The following is a 13309-nucleotide window of genomic DNA, read 5'->3' as shown; positions in this document are numbered from 1 at the left end:
TCAAGACTTAAAATATGGACATAAATACTTGGTTAAGTACATAAAACACATTATTATGTGCCTGCATGTTCAATTCAGAGTATCTTCAATCAGAAACTTTAACCTATGTTAAGAGAGTCTATTTTTTTGCATCTGGCCTCAGTCAGAGGAGACATAAGCTTACTCAATCAACAACCCCTTCGTTTCAGATCCAAGATACTTGATCGCACCAATTTTAACATGCTTAGAAATTTCATTAATCACATTGAGGCTGAGTAGCTCAGTAAAATCCCTTGAATACTTGAAAAAGAAGTAGAAGCCAAAATAATTTCAGTAGTAACCTACATAGTGAGCATGGTAAACTGAGATCATTTATATAACAAGTGTTTAGTGAGTGCCTACTATGTGCCTATATCACTTGGAATGATAATACACATTTAAGCTAATGGAATGTCCTGTCAGTAATCTAAAATGTCAATGACAAAAGAAGAAGAGACATTAGGTGAAAAATAGAATAATTAAAAAGTACAATCTTTAGTAACTGCCAGTAGCATTTAACATTTTCATATAAAATCTCTCAATTGAATAATAACCCACATGTCAAGTAATCTATATATTACTCAAAATGTGCAGCTTTCTATTAGTTTTCATGAAGCCAATAACAGCATGAGATATTTCACCAGCACTACCTAACTCTAGTGCAAGCATGCTGGAGTCACCTTTATCCTTATTGTGTATGGTTTCACCAAAATTTTTTAACTCCTAAAATGAAGACTAGAGAGAGTATAAATAATTCAGAGTAAGTTTAAGAATAGTGTTCTGAATGTGGCCACTAGAAATAAAAAGGAAAGAGTGGATTTTTCACAACGAAAGATGTCATTATTCAATATATTGTCTCCAACAGAGCTTTGAAAGATATAAAAATTCATGTCATACTCCACAGTAAGGCAGAGATGAAGCTCCACCAAAGGAGAAAATTCATTTTTGCTTCAGTGAGAAAATTATATTGTGATACGAAATGAGTGCAATTGTTCATGTACATTCATATCAGCTACTATACTGGCTAATTCTGTAACTTTTATTTATTCCTATAAGCATTTTAGGACTTTGTATCTTTATTGATCTCAAGAAATCTAAATGAAATTCCAAAAATATGAACTATGGCAACTTCCTTTTGCTTGCATATAACATCAATTAATTAATTTAACCTATATGGTTCTTAAATTTCAGTTATTTGAATGAAAGTGTCATGCAGTGAAAATGGGCTATAGAGTTTAAGTCCCAGCTCTATAGTTTTCTATGTACCCTTGAATAAATAATTTAACCCCTCTGAGCAGTTTTTGTCTTCACATGAGCATAATAACAGTTCCTACCATCTAATTTTAGTATGAAGATCTGGATATATAATTTGGCTAGCATGATTGAAAGGCACTAAATGTCAAGCCCCATTTCCAATATAAGCTCTGAATCCTCAAAACTCTGAAATCAGTATTATTGCTAACTCAATTTTTTTTTCAGGTGATGAAAGAAAGGAAATGGCAAAGTAAATAATTTGCCCAAGGTCATAAGGTTAGTCAGCAGCAGAGCTACAAATCAGAACCAAAGTTTTCTGACTCTAGACCATGCACTTTTCACCACTACATTATATGTGTTTCTGTGGACAGGAGTTCTTTGTAAAGTGTAAAGTTATACATGCATATTAGTTGTATTGTTCTTGTTGCTAGTATTACTAGTGGTCCCCATCAACACGGCCTAACCTATGAGTACATGGAATTTTTCCTTTCATGGTTTTCTTCCCAAGCCTGGCTCACCCTTTCCCCTATCACTCATGGACAAATCCCATGTCCAGCCAAGGCCTCTCTTGATCAACACAGCTCAAGGTAATCCCAAGCCCTGGTGCCTTTTACCTCTCTTATGGTCCTTAACATATTCTACTTGTTATAGTGAATTTCAGACCTATCTTGTTTCCCTCACTAGACTGTAAGCTCCTTGATGGTATTATCCATCTCAATTTCCTTTATTTATCTCAGCATTTCAGAAACATATTCATGCCTTATGTATAAATATTTTCAAATGAATGAACAGATGAAAGTTCAACATTATTTCTAGAGTTATTAGCACATTCTAAGAATGGTTGAATGATCATAATAAAATTAATTGATTAAATGTTTTACATTTATACTTTTTAAAACCCTCATACTCAATAAATCCACAGCATTAAGCAGATGCAGCTATAGCAGATATGTGATTTCTCAGTATCCAAACATACTACCAATTTGACAGATAAATTCCAAAATAAGTAGGAGGCAGAGCCCCGTTTCTACCACTAAAGCTAAAGGGAGGCAGATATTCCCTTGCCTTGTCATTCTACCACCTTCAGTTGACTCTATGACCTACCCTTCAATAAGCCTTTTCCTGCTTATCAAATTATTTGCAACCAGGGATAACACATCTAATATAGTAAAAATAGATGGTTTAAAAGTCTTGCTTAATACATATTTTCAAAATTATTAGCTTAAAATGCTATATATTTGTCTAGCAATCTTGAATAGGAAAAATAAATGTTAACATGGTTTTTAATTACACAAGAAAGTTTATGTGTGTTACAATCTATTTTTATGAACATATGCCCAACAGCACAAAAAGGAGCAATTGTGAATCATCTTAAACTGTCCACATACAGTGTTAAGAAACGTGGAATAATGCAAGTGATGTTATACCCTTCCATTTAAATTAAGTGAATCACTTAACCTATTAGAAGTACATATAAGACCATTTTGATGAACCTCTGAATAAGAAAATGGTCCCAAGGGAAGCAACATTGGGTCCACAAGATACCTCAGACATCAGCCCTGTGATACCACTATTGATCCAGAAATCTAAGAACCATACTACCAGCTGGATATCTACAGCCTGAGGTCTCCTGGTTCTAAAGCAGAAGACAGTCTATTTTCTTTTTTTTTTTTTTCCCCCTAAGACAAGAGTCTCGCTCTGTCACTGCAGTGGCATGATCTCAGCTCACTGCAACCTCCGCCTCCTGGGTTCAAGCCATTTTCCACCTCAGCCTCCCCAGTAGCTGGGATTACAGGCATGCGCTACCACGCCCAGCTAATTCTATTTTATTTTTAGTAGAGATGGGGTTTCACCATGTTAGCCAGGCTGGTCTCGAACTCTTGACCTCAGGTGATCCGCCCGCCTCGGCCTCCTAAAGTGCTGGGATTACAGGCATGAGCCACCGCACCTTGCCAACACTCTATTTTCAATCCTATCCAAAGTATTCTGAGGTTTTGATTCCAAACTCTTGAGATTAATACTCAGCAATTTGTACACCTGGCTTTTCTCAAGCATTATCCCCACGTTATGGACTATTACTACTATATTACTCTATACCAGAACTTTGAATACCCTTCTTCCACCATCCAACCTGTTCTCCTCCTCGTGGAATGCAGTTTCTGCCTTCTCAAAACAGCAGCTAACATATAGACTTGAACACTGCTTTGATGACTTTGAAGGAACAGAGAAACAATACATGAGTTACAAGTTAGGCAGTGATTTGTTTCAGCATATTTTAAAGAGAGGCTAATGAGATTTGTGTTGTGCACACAGTAGGCACTTACGTATATTTTAATAGGTATTTCAAACAGGGCTCATTTTGCCAATAGTAAGCAAAGATAAGTTTTTTCCATATGGCACAAATATTCACCTAAGAAAGCTAAAATACAATCTCTTACAGGTTAATAAAATTAATGTACTTACCTTGCTATTTTCTCTCCATCTAAAATCTCTTGCCTTTTGTTTATGTGGCTAAGCAATAGTCTGCTTAGAATAAACCTTTTGGCTAATTAGCTGTCTCTGTAGTTTTACTTCCCATTTCTTTAGCACCTGTTCTTTAGTACATTTTCAAAACAGGGCTTGATTTTTCAATGAGATTCTATTGCTATCATATGTTCTAACCCAGCATGTGACTTCTATCCTAATTCCCCATAATGTTTCAAATATTTACATGGTTCAACAAATAATTCTCACTAGATTTCCTCTATTATTTGGACTTTTCAGTTTAAATATATTTGTATTAAATAATTTTTCATTATTTTTAAAAATAACTTTCACTGTTTGCTCTTCAAATTCATTTCAATCCCTAGAATCTATTTTTAATTCACCAAAATTCATGTTACGGTTCACTATCATGACCTTGGCTAGATTTACTGTCTACATAAACATATGTGTAACATAAATATAAATATATGAACTTTCTTAAAGATTCTTTACAATCAAATAAGACCCTAAATTAAATTATCTGTCAAATAATTTTCTATTTTCTGCTCACTGTAGTAATTAACTAGAGTCATTTTTGCCCCAGTCTTTAAATGCTTCTCTAACCCACTATTTTTCTTCCTATTCAACAAGCTACCTTAACCTTAACTCTTACCATACTTGCAATAATACTTTTTTCCCTGAAAATATGTTCTTCACAACTCATTTTCTCTAAGAGGTTATTGTGTTTAAATTGTTATAAAATTAATAACAAAAACAATGAAAAAGCCAAAGTCCTTTTTTTTTTTTTTTTCAAATTTCATTCTCACCCTTCAATTCCTTTTCTTTCTGTTTTACTCAGGCACAATTTCTAGGAAATCTTTCCTCTGGTCTCATTCACATCTGCTCAAACTCTTTCACTTTTTCTTTATACCTTCCAACCCCTTCCTATCCATTATCTCTTCCATAATTTGACCTCAACATATCTTTTCAACTATTTGTTCCATAATTCATCCTAAGTGAGCCCCTACTCCAAACTGGTCCTTTACTGTTCCCCAAATATGGTGGGCTCTCTCCAGCCCCCATAGCTTGGCACTCACTGTCCTCCCATTCTACAATGCTGTTCCTAACTTCTTCAAGAAACCCAACCTGCAGCTGTCCTCTACAAGCTGTTGGACAGAACTACGGCTATTCTACTTTTACTCTTCAGCTTCCTCCAACCCCTATCTTTCCTGTTTTGTTGTCATTCTCCTCTATGCACTCCAAAGACTTCCTCTTGTTGCAAACCATGGACAATCCTTTTCCTCCTTGATGATTTATATGCTGCTTTAATTCTAAACTTTCCATTATTCTTTCTTTATCCTGGCCTTTATCTTAGTTTGGTTCATGCTGCCTTCGAGAAGGAACTATTCTTTGATTATTTCTTTTGCCTCATTTCTCCATGAGCATCCTTCAGGCCTACAACAAGTGGACAAATCTTTCACATGAAATATTTAGGCTACATTTTTAATTCTATACCCTTATTTCCTGGGCCAATAATAGAATGGTCTCCATAAAGGACAGCCATTCCTTTGCTGAATGGAGGAAATGATTCCTCCTCTATTCAAATGGCCCTGCTGACTAATTAAAGAAATATGTCAAAACAGCTCCCAAGAAGAACCCATATGTCATCCAAAGAATTAAATGTTTTGAAAATAAGAAGAGCCACTTGGTCCATTTTTCAATAGAGATTGAGAACAAAGGAAAAGAAAGAGATGAATCAGAATTCAAGATGCAATAAATATAGACATTTCTAGCTAAATGTAAGAAGAAAATATTTAAGCCGAGGCCTCTGGTAAGGCAAAGGCCATCATGTATGTGCCTAAGGGTTTTACCACCTTTGAAACATTTGCCACTAGCTTTGACCAAAGTTGAGCCCTCAAAAGGGAAAATGAGACATAAAAAGGTCGGGGAATAAGAATGATAGGGAGTGGATAGAAGGCTTTGGCATGATACGAAAAGTTCTTTAATATGGTATGCTTCAAAAACAGTGGGGAAAAGAAAAAGAAAACAAACAAAAAAACAGCATGCACTTGAAGATGTCAATGCTTTGTGGGAGTGGATTTACTAAACTACAAGGCACTATTCCAATGTAGGCTATTTATTATTATTCAACAGATGTGCAATTACGTCTCACCCTCTGCTGAGTGATAAATGGTATTAACTGTGTCCCACCACCTCTCCCAAACCTACAATGACAGAATTAGTTAGAGAAAAACAGAACATTGGGATGGAAGGGCTTATTTCTTCTCTTAAATCCACATTGCCTACTTGGTAACTGAGCTCCTGTACACCAAAGTAGTAGAAATGAGAGGCAGAAGCAGAATGCTGTCTCAACTTGGCTGTCTGCCTTCAAGGATTAAATAAAAATGCATGTTTATAGAAGTGGAACAGCTGCTTCAGCTAGTTTGGATACCCACTTTTGAGTCCTCAGGATGTTCTATTTTTCTAAGTCCACTACTCTTATAGTCTCTGAAAATTATCAGACTAAAGAGTAAAGATACATAGATGGTTTGGGTCCTAGGTCTCCTGGAGACAACAGAATTACTTCCGCCTTCAAAACCTGGCATAGCAGTTGAAGTAGGCACCATCACAATATTTCCATTCTTGGGCTATATTTTTTAAATGGCTAGAAATTCTTCATTATCGTTTCACTTAAATACTTGATGCTGTGCCACAGTTGAATAAGCCATATATATATACATATATCTTATACACGTATACACACAAAGCCATAAATAAAGCTTCTCACTTTGTAGGCACTCAATATTAATTTCCTTCACTCTTGTTTTTATATTGAAGCTCTATGTTCCAGCACATCATTTTATAGATATAAACAAATATTTCTGCTATAGTGCAAGTTGTGATATAATAGAATATATGATATGATATGACATGACATGACATGGGAGTGACAAGAATAGATGGCATGTTAACTGAGTCTTGGGCTACTAGTAATTGGCCTGGTGGAAACTGGACCATATAAAGAAAAGGAACTCAAAGTCTAAGGGATTTGCATTTCGAGAAACAGTAAAGATTTCTTCTGAAATTGAAGCAAGTTGATACAAGAAAGGGTAATGTAAATTTAAATGGAAACTATTACTTGTTTTGCTTTTCCTTAAAAAAATAGGGACAGGGAGAAAATTTAGAGCAAAGCAGAGAAATTAATTTTTACTAACAATCAAATGCAAAAGAAATTATAAATATCTGTCAAAAACAAGGCTAAGTGAACTATTTTTGAAGCAAAAAAAAAAAAAAAAAAAAAAAGACCCCTGGGCAAGAAATTTTACAGTCATCCTCTTTCTAGGTCGGAACTCTCTTAGAATGAGACAAAGAAAAATCCGGGCCTGGAATAAGAGGAAGACATTAGGAATCCTTTCACCACACTGACAGAGATTTGTTTAACAAACAGACGAAGGGTCAGAGTAATCAGATATCACAGGAAAAGGTAAGGAGAATAAAAAAGACTGAGAGGAATAAATGAAAAATTGTGACTCCAGAGTAAAGGTTGATACATTTTAAAAATATCCATGAGGTTAAGTTAGGTGGAAAGAAAAAATAAATTATTAGAATATGATAAAGGAAAGAAAGAACCATTCTTCATGCTCCACCAGAAAGCATTCAGTATGCTGCACAAAAATTAAATTTGATATTTTAAGGTACCTGAACAAGCACTAAATGAATTCTGGGCCAAAATAAAATTTTAAATTCCTGATACCCACTCTATACAACACAAAGCAGTGGTGGTGGGGGGTGAATGCTTCCACATAAAAATAAATGACTTGTTTTGGTTTACCTTTATAAGGCATAAATGGAGGGCATTGTAAAAGTATACGAATAGAAGCCAAGAATGCTAATTGTGTTTTTTTAAAAGAATAGAAAATCATGAAGAAAGGATCACAGAAACTACACCAATGTCATTAAAATATAATTGGACTTGCAGGAACAATTACTGTGCTGTACTGTAAGGGGAGCTGTTGGCACATAAGAGCAAAGCACACATATGAGCTCATCAGCCGGCCTTGGCAAGACCCACTTCCAGCTAGAAGCAGTCATGTTTCAACACCTCTGATTCCCTAATGCTGACAAGCTAAACAACTTGTTTTGTCTCTGGGAGCTCTTCTCTGGTGATTAACTGCTTATGGTGAATACTAATTATATGAAAGTACAGTATTGAAGAAGTAATGTCCTATTTCCTCTACCTGCAGCCTCGACTTGTCTCTGAATCTAGAAGGCAGAGCCATTGCAAACCAGAACCAAGAAAGACATTTTCCTCCCCATGAATAAACAAATGTATCTCCTACTTTTTAGTATAGCACAGCTCACTGACAAGAAACTTCCTTTAACCTCTGGGCTCTAAACCAAATATAATTACCATAAAATGAGTGTTTTAAAGGCTTGTAATAATGATATGGATAAATCCACAGCAAGAGTTTGTGAATTAGTGAACTATCAGTGTCCTCCATTCCCCATGTCCCATGTTGAAAATTTACCCCAAATTGTCAGTTCTTAGGAACTGCACCTCAGATTAAAATCTTCTCACCAGGGAGTCTATGAGAATTTCTTCTTGTGTTTTAAATCCTAAGTGCTTGTTAAACCGCCAACACTGCAAAATTAGAGACCATTAAACAATATAAGGCAGCAAGTGATTAAATCTACCAAACACACATTCAAGCAGCTTAAGCTACTTTTTAATTAAAAATAAAATATCATTGGCTAAATTCAGATGTCTTAGCTATCCAGAAAAAAGTTAGAAGGCTGTTCAAAATGCATAATGTTGCTGACAAGCCAGATACAAAAGGAGAAACAGGGCAAGGGTTTGGCGGAACAGGAGGCTCCTCTTGGTCCCTGGGTCTGGGTGGCAGCACATCCCAATGCTGACCCGGTTTAGGCAGCGGACTCTAAACGGGAAGTCATGGCTGCGCTGCAGGGTGAGGACGCCATGTGGCTGCTGATTAAATAAGCTTTATTAGCTAAGGCCTCCAAGGAGACAGGGTGTTCCACCTTCTTGGCAAGGGAATGAGTTGAGTAACAGCATCGCAGGAAGCTAAGGCATTGGAGATGTATACATGGCTGAAGGAAATGTCAGTGATACTTTTAAATACAGCTTAAGCTAATTGATAAACATTTCTTAAAATAATTATTAGCTTTTGGGGAAGGAGGCACAGGGGCTTCTGAGTTAATGGGATCATCTGAGATTAAAAGAAATTTTTACTGTAAAGTTAGAAGTAAATAAACATTGTAGCTTTAAGTTGTTCCTACATGTTTAAAGTAAAGAAAAAGGGCCAGGGGGCTTAGTCAACTTCAGGCAAAAGGCCAAGAATCTGAAGATCAGACTTAAGGCTGGGATGATATCATTCACGCTAAAGTCTTGATACCCTTTCTGAAGCATGAGAAAATTTACTGGTAAAACCTTACCTCACCCACAGTTTTCTTATTTTTAACTCTATTTTTTTTCCTCTGGAGAATAATTTTTCGAATATGCTTTTTGCTTTATATGTAAATGTTATAAATTTACTTTGAGCTTCAGACATGGTCTTACCTAAAAAGCTTGCCCTAAAGTAAAGTACAGGTACTTGGTAGCTACAGGAATATAAGACATGATACTCATATTTAATCACTTTGGACGCTGCTGCAGTTTCAATCACTTCACAATCATCTGAGGGTAGCTCGAAAGCCTCCTGAAAAAAAGCAAAAACAAAATGAAAATGGGTTTGTTAATAAGAAAAGTACTAACATGGAGAGGAAAAGAGGAGATTTTCTTCTTGCAAAATAACAGTTAAATAAATATAAGGCTATGAGACAAGGAAAAGGGAGTTTCCCATATTAATGTTTAACATTTGAGTCCTGGGTAAATAGTAAAACCAGAAAACATTAGCATTAAGTAATTCCAGATTGTTTTTGAGACACAAAGAAGCTCTGTATAAAGAAAAAGAAAGGAAAAAAAATCCAAAAAGATCTATTGCCTGAAAAATCTTTACTGTACAATTTTAGCAACAAGATGATGGCTATACAAGCTACCTTCTTCCCTACCTGTGAAAGCTAAAAACATCCTAACAATTGAACAAGAGGCTGTGAAATGTCCCTAAAGATTCTATTGTACTTGCCAAAAGATGATTCATTGTGTGCTGAACAATTCCCAGTTCCATTTTGAATAAGAAAGTTATTTTGCAAGAGGTTGAATTTGTTAGGTGTATTTCAAAACCTGAGATGATTCTGTTTTCCTCATTATTGTGCTATCTTTGGCATATTTCTACAATAAATCTTGATTTATAATAGAGTAGATGGCAAATATTAATGTCAACTTTGGAAACAGAGTTTTGTAAGCAGAGATGATGATAGTCATCTCACTTCTCACGTGATCATTTTTTACTGTTTTTTGTTGGGGGCCTTTAAAAGAATGTATCTTACTGTTTAGAAGCAATTAATTGGACATGTTGAGTCAGTGTCTGGTTCCATCCACATTCACTTATTTATTGGGGTTGAAGAATTTCCTTTGAAATTAAATTAGTACTAGAAGGAATGAAGCAGGTTGGTTTAGCTCATTTCTATCTCTCATTAAAATAGTAACAACAATGAACAATCAGAAATAACTAAGGAAAGATTTCACACTTTATCAATATGAAATAAGGTTTCCTGTGGAGATAAGCAAAGCCCCAGACTACTTTCAAGATCTGTATCTCCTTTACAGATAATTCTGTAATTCCCTACTCACAGTCAGTTCACTGGGGAAATATTACAATGGATAAATCACAACTGGAGATGTTTACAAAATATTTTTCACTAAACTCCAGTAAACACCATCAATTAAACACAATAAAATAACCAGAGAGAAATCATGGAAATAAATATGCCAGATACAGAAAATTAATACAGTAGCAAGAAAAAGATTTTTGTATTTTGTTTTGTTTTTAAATTTTTATTAGGCATAGGTATCTGTACCTTCTATTACATCAATTCTTTTAACCAAATTCTTTCTTTTTGGTTAATAATTGGGTTGCTTAGCATTTATAATTTCCTTTCTTTCTTAATATTATAAAATAATTCTATCTTGGTGGTAAAAATTATAAATATTGCACAAGTACATAAAAGAAAAAATGAAATTCCCCTCATCCCAGCACTCCTATACCTCATATACATCATTAACAGGCCAGAGTGTATTTTTTTAGACTTTTTGATTTTTGGCACACAAACACATAGACACATATACACCTCCTCCCCACCCCCGCCCCTGCTTAAATCCTGCTATATATACATATGATCCTAGAGTGGATATTTTCACTCATGGGCATCCTGCCACGTGCTGCCAAGTCACTGCTATAGATTTAGTGCCTTTTAATGCCTTCTCTATATTTCACTGCATGACCACACCATAGTTTTTTTTTTTTTTAACATTTCCATATTGCTAGATATTTTAGGTTGATTATAGTTTTCTGCTACTGACAAATAAGGCTGCAATGAGTATCACAGCACATATACCCTTGCACACCTCTATTTTTTCTATGGTGCAGATTCCTAAGGGTGGAATCACTGTATCAAAGGGTATGAGCATTTTAAATTTCAAGAGATACTGAGTCTCAGAAATTCCATCCGCAGAAAAAGGCTGTATCAATTTATATTCCCAGCAAAAATGTCTGAGAATGCTCTTTTCCTATGTCCAATAAATACTGAATATTGTTTTTAATTTTTGCCTACTGATGAATTTTTAAGTATCAATTTCTTATTGTTTTAATTTCTAGTTTCTTGGTTACTTACTAGTAAAGGCAAGCAGCTATTTATATGTTTATTGGTAATTTGTATTCTCCCATGATTTGCTTGTTTTTACTCTACTATTTTCTGATTGTTTGCATTTTTCTTATTGAATTATATAAACTGTTTGTATATTGGAAATAATAACTTACTATTAGAGATAAATATGTATGTCTGCACCATAGAAAAATAGGTGTGCAAGGATATATGTGAAATATAGACATATGTACACACATATATATAAAACACTTTCTGTTTTCTTTCAACTGTTTGTTGTACTTTTTTATCACAAAGGGTTTTCTTTTTAACTTTTACGTAGTCAAATCTGTACATTTTCTGTTTATAGCTTCTAAGTTACATGTCTTCATCAGAAGGCTTCCTGCTGTATCCTACCTCAGTCTTACAAATTATAAAGATGTTAAATTTCTTTACTATATACACGTTTTTAAACTAAAATTTAGATCATTAATCCAACTGATTTTTGTTTTGTATATAGTGTGAGGTAAGAAATTTTCCTAGATGATTTCAATAGTTCATCTTCTTTCCACTGATTTTAAATGTCACCATACCTCTCTCTCTCTCTCTCTCTCTCTCTGTGTGTGTGTGTGTGTGTGTGTGTGTGTGTTTATTCTCTAATCTTCTCTATTGAGCCATTTCTCTTCTTAGACCATCACTGTGCAATTCTTAAGTGCATACTGAATTGAAGGATTTGGGTCATTAATTTCTACAGAAAAGTACAGAAATAGACTGTCTGAGACCCAGTGCTGCTAGTAAAGATACAATTTTTGGAAAAAATTTCTTCACCCAAACTGAAATTAAGCACTCAGTAATGTGCTGGGGTTGACATCAGGTATGTGAAACTGGTGATCAATTAGGCATAGATCCATATTCTCTAGGAGGCTCAAGAAATAAGAGGGAGAGGACAGAACAAGCTTCTTGAAAATCCTGTTAGAAGTCTCACTCCAGTCACTGTTCTCACTGGCAGCTGAGTGCCTTTGTGGGTTGTGAAGGCCAGGGGTACTTGTCCTCTAATTAGGACTGCTACTATGTCATCCAGTGTTGCTTTGGGCAGTCATCTACGTACAGTGACATTTTTGCATGCTTTATTCATATTAGATGAATTTGAATCCTTCGTTTGTGTCTGCTAGGATCTTTCCATCATTTGTGGTCACCTTTATGATGACCATGAAAATATCATTCCTTGAAGTCATGCAATTTGGAAATCTCAGACTTCTACACATTTTCTGCTTTTTTTTTTCCAGTTAAAAGTGCCAGATGGTTTTAGAACTTCAAGACTAAGGTTCTTCTCTTACTCATTTTTGTATTCCTGGAGATTCTAGTACAGAGCTAAGAACCCTAGTAAGCAACATTTTCTATTTCAGTCTGAAGATCTGTTTCCTCCTATGTAAGTACATTATAACAAACTTCATAGGTAATTTACCAGCAATCTCACACCACCCTAAAGACTAAAGAGAAGTAAATGGAGGAGCAGAGATGCAAAATATCACCAAAGAGGATATTCCAATGGCAAATAAGCACATAAAGAAGATATTCAATATCCTTAGCCAGTCAGGGAAATATAAATTAAAACTATAATGAGGTATCACTAAACATCTGTCAGAATGGCTAAAATAAACAAAATAGTGGACACCACCAAATGTTGGTGAAGACAGAGAAACTAGATCATATATTGCTGGTTGGACTATAAAATGGCGTATAGCCTCTCTGGAAAACCATATGACAGTTTCTCATACAAGTAAACATATAATTACCACACAACCTACCAATT

The 13309-nt window shown here is 35.1% G+C and overlaps 1 protein-coding gene across 11 annotated transcripts in view; it reads right to left on the bottom strand.

Moving 5' to 3' along the window:
• Positions 1-13309, bottom strand: part of ATG10 (autophagy related 10) — a 307457-nt gene that overhangs the window by 83270 nt on the left and 210878 nt on the right. For all 11 annotated transcript variants that reach the window (XM_021939516.2, XM_021939514.2, XM_021939515.2 and 8 more), the window contains one exon: positions 9314-9452. In XM_021939516.2, coding sequence (XP_021795208.1) covers positions 9314-9452 — 139 coding nt within the window. The remainder of the gene's footprint in view (positions 1-9313; positions 9453-13309) is intronic.

This window comes from Papio anubis, chromosome 5 (assembly GCF_008728515.1).
Source record: "Papio anubis isolate 15944 chromosome 5, Panubis1.0, whole genome shotgun sequence".
Classification (NCBI taxonomy): Eukaryota; Metazoa; Chordata; class Mammalia; order Primates; family Cercopithecidae; genus Papio; species Papio anubis.
Note: the sequence above shows the minus strand (reverse complement) of the source record. Positions and strands in the feature narration are given on the sequence as shown.